The 13,852-nt window shown below is 40.7% G+C and overlaps 1 protein-coding gene across 1 annotated transcript in view; it reads left to right on the plus strand.

Moving 5' to 3' along the window:
- The window catches only part of GPR115 (G protein-coupled receptor 115), a 14,760-nt gene extending 1,344 nt beyond the window's left edge, over positions 1-13,416 (plus strand). The window contains exons 2-8 of the mRNA XM_008593081.1: positions 40-94; positions 5,246-5,397; positions 6,584-6,835; positions 7,753-9,132; positions 11,689-11,730; positions 12,115-12,174; positions 13,369-13,416. Coding sequence (XP_008591303.1) covers positions 40-94; positions 5,246-5,397; positions 6,584-6,835; positions 7,753-9,132; positions 11,689-11,730; positions 12,115-12,174; positions 13,369-13,416 — 1,989 coding nt within the window. The remainder of the gene's footprint in view (positions 1-39; positions 95-5,245; positions 5,398-6,583; positions 6,836-7,752; positions 9,133-11,688; positions 11,731-12,114; positions 12,175-13,368) is intronic.
- The last annotated feature ends 436 nt before the right edge of the window (positions 13,417-13,852 follow it).

A 13,852-nucleotide genomic window follows, 5' to 3' on the forward strand; every position in this document is an offset into this window, starting at 1 on the left:
CCACAGTAAAGTAGACCTTTTGGAATTTATGTTTTTCAGGATGGAGATAAACTTCCAAGCCCTGAAGAAAAACCCAAGACTGGAAGGATACAAGGTATGTGGCTACAGAACAGTCTTCTTCCACTTAGAGACAGGGTAGAATAAAGGAAGGACATTGTAAAGCTACACGACCATGCCAGTTGTAGGGTTAGGGCCATAGTATTGTTAAAGCAATAGCTATGCTAGTTGTATGGCTACAGACTCATAACTAAAGCCAAAACGTTTCATTATTTTAGTTATGCTAAGTTTCCATTTGTATTGTCAGGGCTAGGGCTCAGACCCTTCAAACCCATTGTATAAACAGGGTCACCAGACCCCTCACATGCCAGGCTGGGTCACCAGAACCTTCACATGCAGGTCCATGCTAGGTAATTGGGAAATATCCTGGGAGCCATTGGCAGATGACATGAGCTCTGTCCTCAGCAGTAGCAGAAGCAGCTTGCAGCAGCCTGAAGCAGTAGCAGCAGAAGCAGCAGTGGCGGAGGCCTCTCGGGGCATCCTGGGGGCACTGGCAGCAACAGCCTCCAGCAGCAGTAGCAGCCTCCCCATGGCCCCCTCAGGGGGCATCCTGGGGGTGGGGGGCCCTGTGGATCAGAGCCACTCATCCTTTATTCTTAAGTCCATTACCCAGGACACCTGGGTGCACATGTGCAATTATATTAGACAATAAAAAGGAACACCTGGGCACATGTGCATATTTACATCAAATGCTTGGCAAGATTCTGAACATCTGAGGGGCCCTGACCATTTTTCTGTATTTTCCCTACAGTCCACCTCTTCAGGGTCCCTCGTTGTACAATCTACTCATTCAGAATCTTCCACAGTGTTCCCTTAGCGAGGGTAACTGACCCTTGAATTCACACGTTACATATTCCATCCCAACGGTCCCAACATTCTTTAGCTTGTTCCAGCACCAACTCAAAGTCCAAAGTCTCATCTGAGACTAAAGACAGTACTCCTTTCAGCTGTGTACCTGTAAAAAATAAAAATACAAGTTTATCTACTTCCAAAATACAGTGGTAGGACAGACATTGGGTACACATTCCCATTCCAGAAGGGAGGAACAGAAAGAGAAAACAGGCCACGAACAAATCCGAAACCCAAACAGGGCAAACATTAAGCACACTGGGGTATCTGGACCCCCAAAGCATCAGGCAGCCTCCCTCCTCCCATCGGTGCAGCCCTTTGAGCTGCCTTGGTGCCTGTGGCTTTTCCAGGCCATCATTGCACATTGCCAGCGGCCCCACAGTTCTCGTCTCTTGGTGGCAGACCCATTGTCCTGGCTCCACTAGACATTTCCTCAGTGGGGGTTTTCTGTGGGGGCTCTGACCCCACTTTTCTGTTTCCTATTGCTCCCTAGATGACCTCTGCAGTGGCTCCACCCCTGCAGCAGATCTCTGCCTGAGTCCCTGGCTTTTTCATACATCTTCCAAAATCTGGGTGGAGGCTGCCACGCCTCCACTGCTCTCGAGTTCTGCTGGCCTGTGAACTTAACACAACGCAGCTACCACCAAGGTTTCCTGCTTGTGCCCTCCAGAGCTGCTGCACGAACCAAATGGCACTTGGGGCCACCTGAGGCACAGCTGCTCCAGCCAGAGCAGCCAGAGTGGAGTGTGGGGGAGCAGTTTCCTGAGGGCAGCAGGAAGTTCTCCTAGGCCTCAGGGCCTGTGATGGGAGGGGCACTCTCCCAAACTTCTGAAATGCCTTCAGGGTTTTTGTCCATTGTCTTGGCTATTAGCATCTACCTGCCCCAACACTAGCTCTTGAACCACTTGAATCAGCTTGGCTTATACTGGCTATTTACTCACAGTCTTGGGCCATTCTCCAGCTTTTGCCCACACAGTTCAAACAGCTGCATTTGCCCAGTCCATCACTGAGTGGCTGCCCTGCCCCTGTGCATATCTGTGGCTATTCTGTAACTGCTGCCAGAAACAGGCACATAGTAACGGAGGCTAACTTTTTCATATTTTCACCAGGTGAAAACTTACTTGAAATTTTGCAGGTGCACCCGTCCTTGGGTCATCTGCCCATCTGCATGTGGCACTCTTTTTTTGGGTTTATATGGCACCTATTGAACCATCAGATTTAAGTGGCACCCTCTGAGCCATTTGTCTTCTGACAAATGCGACATGCATTTACTACATCATCTCTAGAGCACAGCACACCATCCACTCCTGGCACCTATTGAACCATCAGATTTAAGTGGCACCCTCTGAGCCATTTGTCTTCTGACAAATGCAACATGCATTTACTACATCATCTCTAGAGCACAGCACACCATCCACTCCTAGGTCCCATAACTGCAGTAGCCAGGGGCTCTCCCTGTTTCTGCCACTTTACTGTTTCTCCAAGCCAACCAATTTGATCTGGGTATATTGGACATAGTTAGTGAATTGGGTCACCTGTGGGTTGCCTACTGGTCCACCCATAGGCTGCTCATGCTTCACTTTCTGATGAGCAAAAGGTCATTCTAGGAGACACACAGTCTCCCCCAACTCACCATTGGGTTCGTCATATGTCTTTGGTGTCAGAAGCAGGGATAATCTGTTTCTGTACTTCAGCTTCCAGGGCATGTATTGTGTTTCCAACCTGTCTGCTTTCTGCTGCAAATCTTGAAACTGTGCCGCTTCATGGGGTTTCTGGTCCATGTTGGCTCGCATTGCAGTGAGAAACAGTCAGACCCTGGTCAACAGGAAAGTGACCACCAGGCACCACATACTCAAAGGTAGCCACATTTCCTCCTCCTCCTCCTCCAGAGGGTCTTTCTGCTTCTTTACCTGCTTGGCATCCTACCCATGATGCCAATTGCCAGGCTCTTTTACCTGCCCAGAATCCTGCTACGACTACACAAATTGTCTGGTTCTTTTACCTGCCCAGTAATCCTGCCGACTACACCAGCTGTATGGCTGAGGCAATTGCCTTAACCTGACAGCAGGATTCCGACCATTGCCTCAGCCATACAGACATTGATGTTGCAAGCATGTCCCCAGACCATAGACTTTCCAATTGAATTACAATCTTTAATAAGTTCTCCATGTTTACCAATACTGATAGATTTTCTTATAATTATATCATCATCAATGGCATAGTCAATGAAGCAAGTTGGCAAATATTCACATGTGTTTTAGAATAATAGACAAATGTCCATTTTCAGACCCAGAAGAGAAATCTGTCTGAAATAATGAGCCAACAAGAGGCAGAGGAGGAAGGAGGCCAAGACTCATTAATTCTTTCATTCAAAGATTATCAGGTGCTTAAATGTATTCAATAATCTGGGGCTGAGAGTTCTGTTAAAGCAATGTAAGATGGATATTATGGTAGTGAGAATGGTTACTCTTGAGAAGTGACAAGTAAACTAAGGAGGTAATCATTAGTAGTGATATGGTGAAATCATGTGGTTCTCACCCAAATAGTAGGGAGTAACTGGATTCTGCACAGTCATAGCCAGGTAGACTTTTGGTGGCAAGCACATTTCTATATAGACGTGGAACTGAGAAAGAGGAGAGAAAGGTAGCTAACATTTATTGAGCATTTATGACAACACTGATCTAAGTGTTGTACAAGATGCAATCTCATTCAGTATTTATGACAACACTATGGCATCATCTCCAAACTATATGGATGAAGAAATTGAGAACCACTTCAGTTAAATAACTTGCAAAAATTGACAAACTTGGTAGATGTCAAGGAAAGATGCAAACCCACTTGCTTCCTTTCTCAGTGAGTGAAATTATCCACAGAGTTGTCTGAGCCATAAATATGAGTGCGCTCCACGACTGTCATCCAGTTGGTCAACTCATTTTATTGATTTCAACACCTCAGTAGATCTCCGCATCATCTGCTTTCCATTCCACTGCCACTACCATAAGGCAGTTATTCCTGGGAATACTTCAATGCTTCATTCTTAAACTTCCTGCCTCAGTTGATCTATTTTGACCCATGGACCAAATGTGGCCTGCCACCAGTTTTTATAAATAAAGTTTTACTGGAACACAGCCATGCCCATTTATTTACATATCGTCATTGGCTGCTTTCACTCTACAAAGGCAGAGTTGAGTAGTTGTGACAGAGACCCATATGGCCTGCAAAGCTGAAAGTATTTACTCTCTGGCTAGGGTTGCCATGTTTAGCAAATAAAAATATAGAACACCTGGTTAAATTTGAATTTCAGATAAACAATGAATAATATCACAAGAGTCATACATAGAAAAAAATTTTATTTGTTATATTTGTTCTTTTTGGATTCTGTATTTGTGAATTTGCTTACTCACTGAAATTTATTTATAAGCACTGCATCAATACTCACAGACCACCAAAAAAATTGAGTTGCCTGATGCACATGTTCCCAGCTGAGGCTGGACAAGGTGACCACTGCCGCCTTGTTCTAGTCCTCACACTGTAACCAACTGTCCTTCTTCAGGGTATGTAGTGCCGCTTTTTTTTTTTTTTTTTTTTTTTTTTTGCATTTTTGAGCTTTTTTTGGGTGATTTTTGTTTAATGCTTCATTCAGGCATGAGTTATAATGCTATTGGCTATGAGTTCGATGTTAATGAATCAACAAGATACATTAAATAAGGTGTCTTTAAATAACAAATACATACAAAACAAGGTCATATATTGATCAGTTGATGAACATGTTGTGAGCAAAAGCTCACAGGAATCTAACGTTATATTTCCTTAGGAGCAATGGTTCAGTATTTGCCAATTCAGTGTCCTGAAAAGAAAATGAACATTTAACTGGGTTTCCTGTATTTTGACTGGCAACTCCACTTATGTGGTCCTTTACAAAAAAGTTTACTGACACCTGTTCTATGCTATTGTTAATGATCTTTCAAAAATAAATACAATCTTGTTTTCTGGTAACTACCACATTAGTACAGCATTCAAGGCTGTTCGTGACTTAGCCCCTGGTTTTCTTCCCACTCTCACCTCTCGCCGCCCCCACCCCTTGTCCCTATGCACTCAACCCCCTGTCCCTATGCATTCTGAGCCAGCCTTTCTGAATGACCTGTAAGTCCTCTTTCTATGTGCTCTTCACTCTGCCTGGACACTAGCTTCACAGTCTGCCTGGCAGCTCTTGTTGCTATGGGCCCAGTTCAATGTCACCTCCTCCAGGAAGCAATCCCCAAATCCCCAGAATGAATTAGATGCATTTGCCAGAGTGTGGAAATGCTAATTAGGTCTTTCTGTCTTTCTTCCTTTTCAGAGAAATGCCATGGATCTTGCATCTCTTTTTCCAACTGCAGCCAGCCTTGTGCTAAGCGCTTTCATGGAGAAATAGGATTTACATGTAATCAAAAGAGGTGGCAAAAATCAACCGAGACTTGTACAAGCCTTTCCATGAAAACACTCTTTAAGGTGATGCATTTGCATATTATTGGTGACAGAAACCAATCCCCCAGGAGGTGGTAGAGGCATTTTTAATGTGATCTGTTCAGCATGACAGTAAGTCTCAGGTCTGGATTTAGGAAAATCTATGGAATGGGTTAAATTTGTTTCTTGTCCTTCCTTTCTTACCCAAACTCTCCGGTACTACTTCCTCTGTTCACTTTCTCTATTTCTCCTTCTCAGAATCTTCTCAAAAAAAAAGATCTGAAATTCATTTACACTACACTGTGTAAATGACTGCTTACAGGTTACGTTTTCGTGGTAAAGGTGGATTTGTGTGCCTCTTGTGCTAATCAGTCATTCAACTAAATGTGTCTAGAATCAAATTCATTCTGATATCTTTTTCTAATACTTTCAATCACTTGACCGAAAGAAAGAAGAGATATATGATCCAGAGGGAATAGAAATCCAATGAATACATCACATCTCAGTTAAAATTCATATCTCCTCTCCTATATCCTTAGTCCACTTATCCTTTGTCCACTTAGCAACCATTTCCTCAACGGTCTCTTCTGTCTCATCGAAGCACATGGATCTCTACATTTTCTAAAATTTTAACAGTGGCTTTATAAAGCGATTGCAGATGAAGTCTTTGTCACTTAGCATAGGCGATCACATGAAAGTCCTTGCAACTGTAGTGGCACTCAAAAGTAAATTAAAGGAAATGAATTATTGCTTTGCCTTATTCAAAGTCACATTCTGAGAGACTGTAGGTAAAAGTATCAAAGAATGAGCAAAGAACTTTTAATTAGTGAAGTCTAAGCTTTTTGAAATTCCAGTTTCTTAGCATTCTGTGTTTGATCTGCCAACCTCCAAAAACCACGTCCTCCTAAAATTCCATGTAGCTCCTCTTTCCCCAAATCTCTGGAGAAAATCATCTTGTTATAACAAGATGTTAAATTCATTGTCTTGAAAGCAAACTCCAGTAGGAAAAGTCGATATCCTGATCTTTGTGGGAATGTTGGTGGAATCTATTGCTTGTTTGTGACCTCACCTTCCCCTCTCTACTTTGCAGCATCAAAACCACTGTTTAAGAATGCTTCCTTCTTTATCTGTTTTCTTCATGTGGGTTGTTTGTGACTTTAGCTCCTTTAGTCTGACATGTTAGGTACTTAATCATTTCTGAATGGAACATTGTTTGTTTTTCATAAAACAGGACTCAAATGGTGCATCTCGCCTTTCCATAGCAGCACCGTCTATACCTCTGCACATTCTTGACTTTCGAGCTCCGGAGCCCATTGAGAGCGTAGCTCAAGGAATCCGCAAGAACTGCCCCCTTGATTACGCCTGTATAATTGACGTTGTGAAGTCATCAGAAGTCACATCAGGAAATATTGCATTTATAGTGGAATTATTAAAAAATATTTCTAGGGACTTGTCCGATAATGTTACCCAAGAGAAAATGAAGGTACTCTTCATTAATTTCATTAAAAGCACACTGTTTTTTTTTTTTCAAAATCTTTCACTTTAACAGTTTTAAATGTACTTTTCAGAGTAAAAACAACAACTACAACAACTATAACAACAACAGCAGGCATTTTACCTCAATTTTGCTTATTGGTTCATTCTAGTTTATGGAAGTTTTCAAGAAGTTAGAACATTTTTGTACACACTTAATATTTTAAAGAAAATATCACATAGTGGTGGCTGTTAAAAAGACTCGGGCAACTCTAGTGTTTTCAAAAGTATGTTCTGTGGAACACAACTGTTCTGAGAAATGTTAGTGGAGGTTCCATTTTTAAAGGGGAGATGCATAGTACAGCAGTTGTAGGAAGTTCTGGGTCAGACAAATTTAGGCAGATTACCTTATGGCGAGACATTTTAGAGCCTTTAATGTGCTAATGAACTTTGGAACTCTTTTTTTATTATTTTTAATTTTAATTTATTCTTTCTTATTTTGTACATTTTTCTTTTTTTATTGGTTATGAATATTCATGAGATACGTAAGGGGGAATGATACAGGAATGTGTATGCAGTATTTTTCAAACTTAGATTACCATGGACCCTACCCCCACATCCTCCATTAAACAATCATTAATGTCTCAAGGAAACGTGGGTTCCACACATTGTAGTTCAGAAATGCTGCCTTGGGTACAATGATAAAGCAAAAAAACCTCAGCTGTGATACTTACTTTTTAAAAATTCCTTTACTTTTCTTCCCTCTGTGCAGCTTTTTTAATGTGGGAATTTTACAAAGGGAATTTGAAGAGAAATATGTCAAGTAAGATCAAATAATTTGATTTTCAGAAATTTCAGATTTTAGGAGTCTACTCTGTACAGTAACGTGTAAATCCTTAGTATAACATCCACTTTTCTCCACTGCAGAGCTACAGTGAAGTGGCCAACCACATCCTCGACCCAGCAGCCATTTCAAACTGGGCTTACATTCCTGATGAAAACGCCGGTTCGGATCTGCTGCAGTCAGTGAATTTATTTGCCGGGCAACTCCACATCCACAATGAATCCGAAAACATTGCAGATGAACTCTTCATTCAGACAAAAGGGTTTCACATCAACCACAACACCTCAGAGAAGAGTTTCAGTTTCTCTATGAGCACAAACAATAAAACAGAAGGTATCTTAGGAATGATAGAAATTCCCAGGCAAGAACTCCGGAAGCTGCCACCAAATGCATCCCAAGCCATCAGCATGGCTTTTCCAACCTTGGGGGCCATTCTGAAAGAAGCCCACTTGCAAAATGTGAGTCTTCCCAGACCAGTAAATGGTCTGGTCCTTTCAGTAGCTTTACCAGGAAGGTTGAAAGAAGTGTTACTCACCTTTGAAAAGATCAATAAATCCCGAAATGCCAGGGCCCAGTGCGTTGGCTGGCATTCCAGGAAAAGGAGATGGGACGAGAAAGCATGTCACATGACGTCAGATATCATGAACAAAGTGAAATGCCGCTGCAACTATACCAACGTGGTGATGTCTTTTTCCATTCTGATGTCCCCCAGATCTATCACAGACAAAGTCCTGGACTACATCACCTGCATCGGGCTCAGCATCTCAGTCCTTAGCTTGGTTCTTTGCCTGATCATTGAAGCCACAGTGTGGTCCCAGGTGGTTGTGACAGAGATATCATACATGCGTCATGTGTGTATTGTGAACATAGCAGTGTCACTCCTGATTGCTAACGTGTGGTTCATCGTAGGCTCTAACTTCAATCTAAAGGCCCAGGACTACAACTGGTGTGTTGCAGTGACGTTTTTCAGCCATTTCTTCTACCTCTCTCTGTTTTTCTGGATGCTCTTCAAAGCACTACTCATCATCTATGGAATATTGGTCGTTTTCCGTAGGATGATGAAGTCCCGCATGATGGCCATTGGCTTTGCCATTGGCTATGGGTGCCCACTGGTCATTGCTGTCACCACAGTTGCTATCACAGAACCAGATAAAGGCTATGTGAGACCTGAGGCCTGCTGGCTTAACTGGGACAACACCAAAGCCCTTTTAGCATTTGCCATCCCAGCTTTGGTCATTGTGGCCGTGAATCTCGTTGTGGTTTTGGTTGTTGCTGTCAATACTCAGAGGCCCTCTATTGGCAGTTCCAAGTCTCAGGATGTGGCCATAATTATGAGGATTAGTAAAAATGTTGCCATCCTTACCCCACTGCTGGGACTGACCTGGGGTTTTGGGATAGCCACTCTCATAGAAGGCGCTTCCTTGATGTTCCATATAATCTTTGCCCTGCTCAATGCTTTCCAGGTAAGTTCAAAGAGGGAGGATTTTCTGTGTTATTCTGGCTAGACAACAAAATATGGCTAAAATTATAGAACACAAAATGTTCCTTCCGTTTCCTTCCATATCTTAAGGATATTTGGCTGTGGCATCTCTCACTCTTATTGATTGTTAAGTTGGCTTTGGCTGATCAGGCTGGTTGGGTGGGAATTTCCTTCCTTCTTTTCTCATGGATCTACCTGTATCCCTTCTAAAGTTTCAATGTCAGAAAAAGTTAACCTTCACTTATAGAGGACTGTTCTTTGGTCAGGGATGGGTAAAGCTATACTCACATAGTATGCCCCAAAACAAGCACAATTTTTGTCCTTTCACCAGTGGTTTGGGAACTCGGTGGAATAACAGCCACTTTCCATAGTAGAAAGAGAAGTCCCTTACCGTTCACTTTGGGTGTTAACCAGTCAGGAGTTCTCATTGAACCTCTCCCCTGCTGTTCCCTGTGAAATAAATGCAAGTTGTTGTTCATAGAAATAGATCTTGCCATATACTATCTGATCTTGGGACTGTCACTTTTTTCTGGGCCTCAGCCATCTCATCTGTATAGCAAAGAGATGGATCTAGAATGATCTCTATTGTTTTTTTCTTCTCTAACATACTTGGTGAGGCAAGATTGTCTCTCTTAAAGTTGTCTTACTCCCTCCTGGCTACTAAGCTTGCACTTTGGAGAAGGTATTTTTAGCCAGACTGCTTTTTGTAACTACGAGTAGTAAAAAATTTGTCAAGTCCATATTCTTAATTATGCTTTTAATCAGGGGTTGGCAAACTATGGCTTGCTGTCTGTTTTTGTAAATAGGGCTTTATTGGAACACAGCCATCTCATTTGTTTATTTTTTCCCATGACTGCTTTTGGCAAATTTGAGTAGTTGCAACAGTATGGACTGGAAAACCTAAAATATTTACTACCTGGTTCTTTGCAGGAAAAATTTTCCAACTACTGCTTTAAATAATATAAATATAAATAAAGTAGCAAAGTATTCCTATTGACATGTCACTATTACTTTATTTAAAAGCATGATACAAAATATAAAGCAGAGAAATTGGTAAAGGGCCACCAAAAATGATTACACTGTGTAATGTTGAATATACCAATTATCCCAATTTGAGCATCACATATAGCACACAAGTATTGATATTCAATGCTGTACCTCACAGATGTGTACAATCAATTACATTTCAATTAGTTGAATATACCAATTATCCCAATTTGAGCATCACATATAGCACACAAGTATTGATATTCAACGCTGTACCTCACAGATGTGTACAATCAATTACGTTTCAATTAAAAAAAAAAGAAAAAAAGTAGACTTTAAAGAAATGCCAACTCAGATCAGTTATATATCTTACTCATAATTTTTTAAATAACAATGGAGCACATTTATTTCACTCTTCTCATTGCATTGCTTTAAAAACAACTTAAGGTTTTTTGTTTTTGTTTTTGGGAAATCAAAAGCTCTTGGACTTTTAATAAATCCCTCCACTCTTGAAGTTATTCTGAGTTGACTAATGATCTCATCCTCTTTCTTACCAAGTTTGTGTGTGTGTGTGTGTGTGTGTGTGTGAGAAAAAAAGTAGACTTTAAAGAAATGCCAACTCAGATCAGTTATATATCTTACTCATAATTTTTTAAATAACAATGGAGCACATTTATTTCACTCTTCTCATTGCATTGCTTTAAAAACAACTTAAGGTTTTTTGTTTTTGTTTTTGGGAAATCAAAAGCTCTTGGACTTTTAATAAATCCCTCCACTCTTGAAGTTATTCTGAGTTGACTAATGATCTCATCCTCTTTCTTACTTTGCAGCTTCATTAAGCCCCAGGAAGTTTTGTTCTGTATTTCTTTTTCGGGTCATTTGTGTTTCTCTTTTCTTGATAGAAAAAAATATCCAAATACTTTTAATTATATACAATCCGCTTTTCTTAGCAAGCTTTCCCTGTGACTCACATTTAACATTTTCAGTCATCTGATCAGTGTTTCTTTACCATGAAACTATCCTTAGATAGTGAAGAGATTCTGGTCTCACAGGTCTCTGTCACTTTCTCTTTCTTTTATGCAGAAACTTCATCTACCAGCCCAGAGGCCCTGGCTGCCTGTTTACCAACTTTTAATTCCCTCTTGAAGTAGAGTAGAACACAAGTTTCATTTTCTTAAGACACCTTCTATGATTGTGATTTTGAATAACAAGATTCCATGTCACGTGTTACTGTCATCATGAGTAAGAACCACTATATCAATATTTGGGAAGAAAATAAAATGATTTAATAAGGTCAAAAACTCTATTCTACAAGTGTAGCTATTAATGTCAATAATCCTCACGCACAGTCCCATGAGAGTAATCCTCTTCCAGGAGTGGAGACAGATTCAGAGGAAATAGCCATCAATGCATTTTTATCTGCATCAGTGGAAACTGAGGTTGCTAATATCTAGTAACTGCCCTAGCAGGTATCTACAAGAGTGGTATTAAAATAACTGCTAGGGTATTGTTTGTAAGACAGTCCCTCATGATTCTGTCCATTTTGCTGCAGGGTTTCTTCATCTTGCTGTTTGGAACCCTTATGGATCACAAGGTAATTTGAATTTGTCTCACTCATTGTTAACGATTTCCATGTGGCGAGGGAAGCAGGAGGATGAAGTGGTTTTGATCGGAGCATAGTCCAGGGGAGCTGAGTTTGTGAGGACGATTCAGGGTGTCAGCTGTGTGAGGAAAAGAGGCGAGAACTATACTCTCATGTCTTGCTCTTTATCAAATCAGCAGGAGGCTGGGAGTGAGTTCTGCTGGTGAAAAGACCATGACCACAATTTTAATCTTAATCCCAAATCCAGTGATAATCACACCTCAACTTTTCTGCCAGGGTTACTGGCCTCAAAGTTTCAGGACATGAGTCTGAGCCTTGGGGGTTCTGTTTCCTCTGACATCTGTCAGGTATTTCTCACTGTCATTGCTTCTTTAGATAAGAGATGCTTTGAGGATGAGGATGTCTTCACTGAAGGGGAAAGCGAGGGCAGCAGAGGTAAGCCCAGCCCCGCTCGTCTCAACGCTGGAGGGTGTCCTCTTCAATTATGCAGAGGCACATGCTGTGGCCTCCTGCTCAGGATGTGCTAGCAAAGAGAATCAATAGGGCATATTTTATTCATTCATTTCTTCATTCAATAAATTTGGAGCATCCTGCTAAACCTGAAGGTCAGCATAATATACCCTTCAAGAGAATTTTCCACATTGAGTGTATTTCAGCTTGACATTTGACCCTTTGAAATTGGACCACATAAACCAGGGATTATAGATTAATAAAATGTGAGAGCTGGGAAATGAGAGATGAGTTAGAAATGAGAGTCTAGTCCAGTCCACTCATTTTATGGTACGGAAATCCAGGCTCAGAGTACTTATGGGATGTTCACAAGGACACCCAGACAATTAGGAGCAGAATCACGACCACGGCCAACTGGCATCAAAATCCCTTCCCATTGTCCTTGTTCAGGACTCTTTACAGTAAACCGCACTTCCCTTGGATTGGAGTATCCATGTACTTACAGACTTGAGAAAGACTTTGGACCTAGCAATATGTCTTTTAAGGAACCAACTAAAATTGCCAATATTTCTGTATTAATTAGAAGTTATTTGTTTAACCAACAAATTCTCATTTAGAGCTACTTCCTTAAAAACAAACAAAAATCTTTCTGGATACATGGATAACTACCATTCATGGTTAGCTAGTACTGTGTACTTTTAGTATCATACTTTATCAATTCTAAGATAGGCATTTTCTTCATATTTTAATATTTCTAAAATTGTAATGTATCTTACACTCAATGACATGCCATGGTTTAATTGGCAAGTTTTTTTATTTTTATTTTTTATCAGAACATAAAAGTAACAATGTAGCTTATAATGTTAGATTCAGTAAAATATAATTTTTCTGTGTAGCTTTGTTAATTTGGATACTTCTCTTCATGTCTTCATTTTCGCATGTTTATCTCTAGGCGGGCATAGACATAAATGTAATTGTAGGTTCTTGTTTTGTCAATGTCATTACTCATTGTCTAAAATATAATTTTTCTGTGTAGCTTTGTTAATTTGGATACTTCTCTTCATGTCTTCATTTTCTCATGTTTATCTCTAGGCGGGCATAGACATAAATGTAATTGTAGGTTCTTGTTTTGTCAATGTCATTACTCATTGTCATCACTGTTATCCCGCTCCCATGTAGAATGCATCATTAAGCCCAACCAATGGACCTAAGTTAGTGAATCGCTGAGGATGAAATGTGAGTATTAAATACTTAAGAAGAAACCTCACTTGCAAGTTGTGTCAAGACACCCAGTGCCCCTTGTGAGCACACTATGGCCTGCCATGTGATGCTGTTACTAGGTGGGAGGGAAGAGGGGGACATATCTATCAGAGGATGGAACTTCTTTATTGCCCAGCACATAAATGAAAATATGTGCATCTTCTTTAAAACCTATGTGATCTCAGTTTGCATAACCAAACCATGAGCATGCTTTTATTTTCTGCCCTCTGTGAGCAGATGCTGCCATTGCACCTACATTAATACAAAACACACCCTTGTCTGCAGTGCTCACATACCTTAGTCCCGTCTTGTCAGTGAGTGGTGACATTTACAATAGGCCCATTGTCGAGAAGGGAGATTTGATTGATTGAAATTACAAAGCACCAGGCCTGTATCTCTCTAA

The sequence above is a fragment of the Galeopterus variegatus genome, unplaced genomic scaffold (assembly GCF_000696425.1).
Source record: "Galeopterus variegatus unplaced genomic scaffold, G_variegatus-3.0.2 Scaffold8688, whole genome shotgun sequence".
NCBI classification, from domain to species: Eukaryota; Metazoa; Chordata; class Mammalia; order Dermoptera; family Cynocephalidae; genus Galeopterus; species Galeopterus variegatus.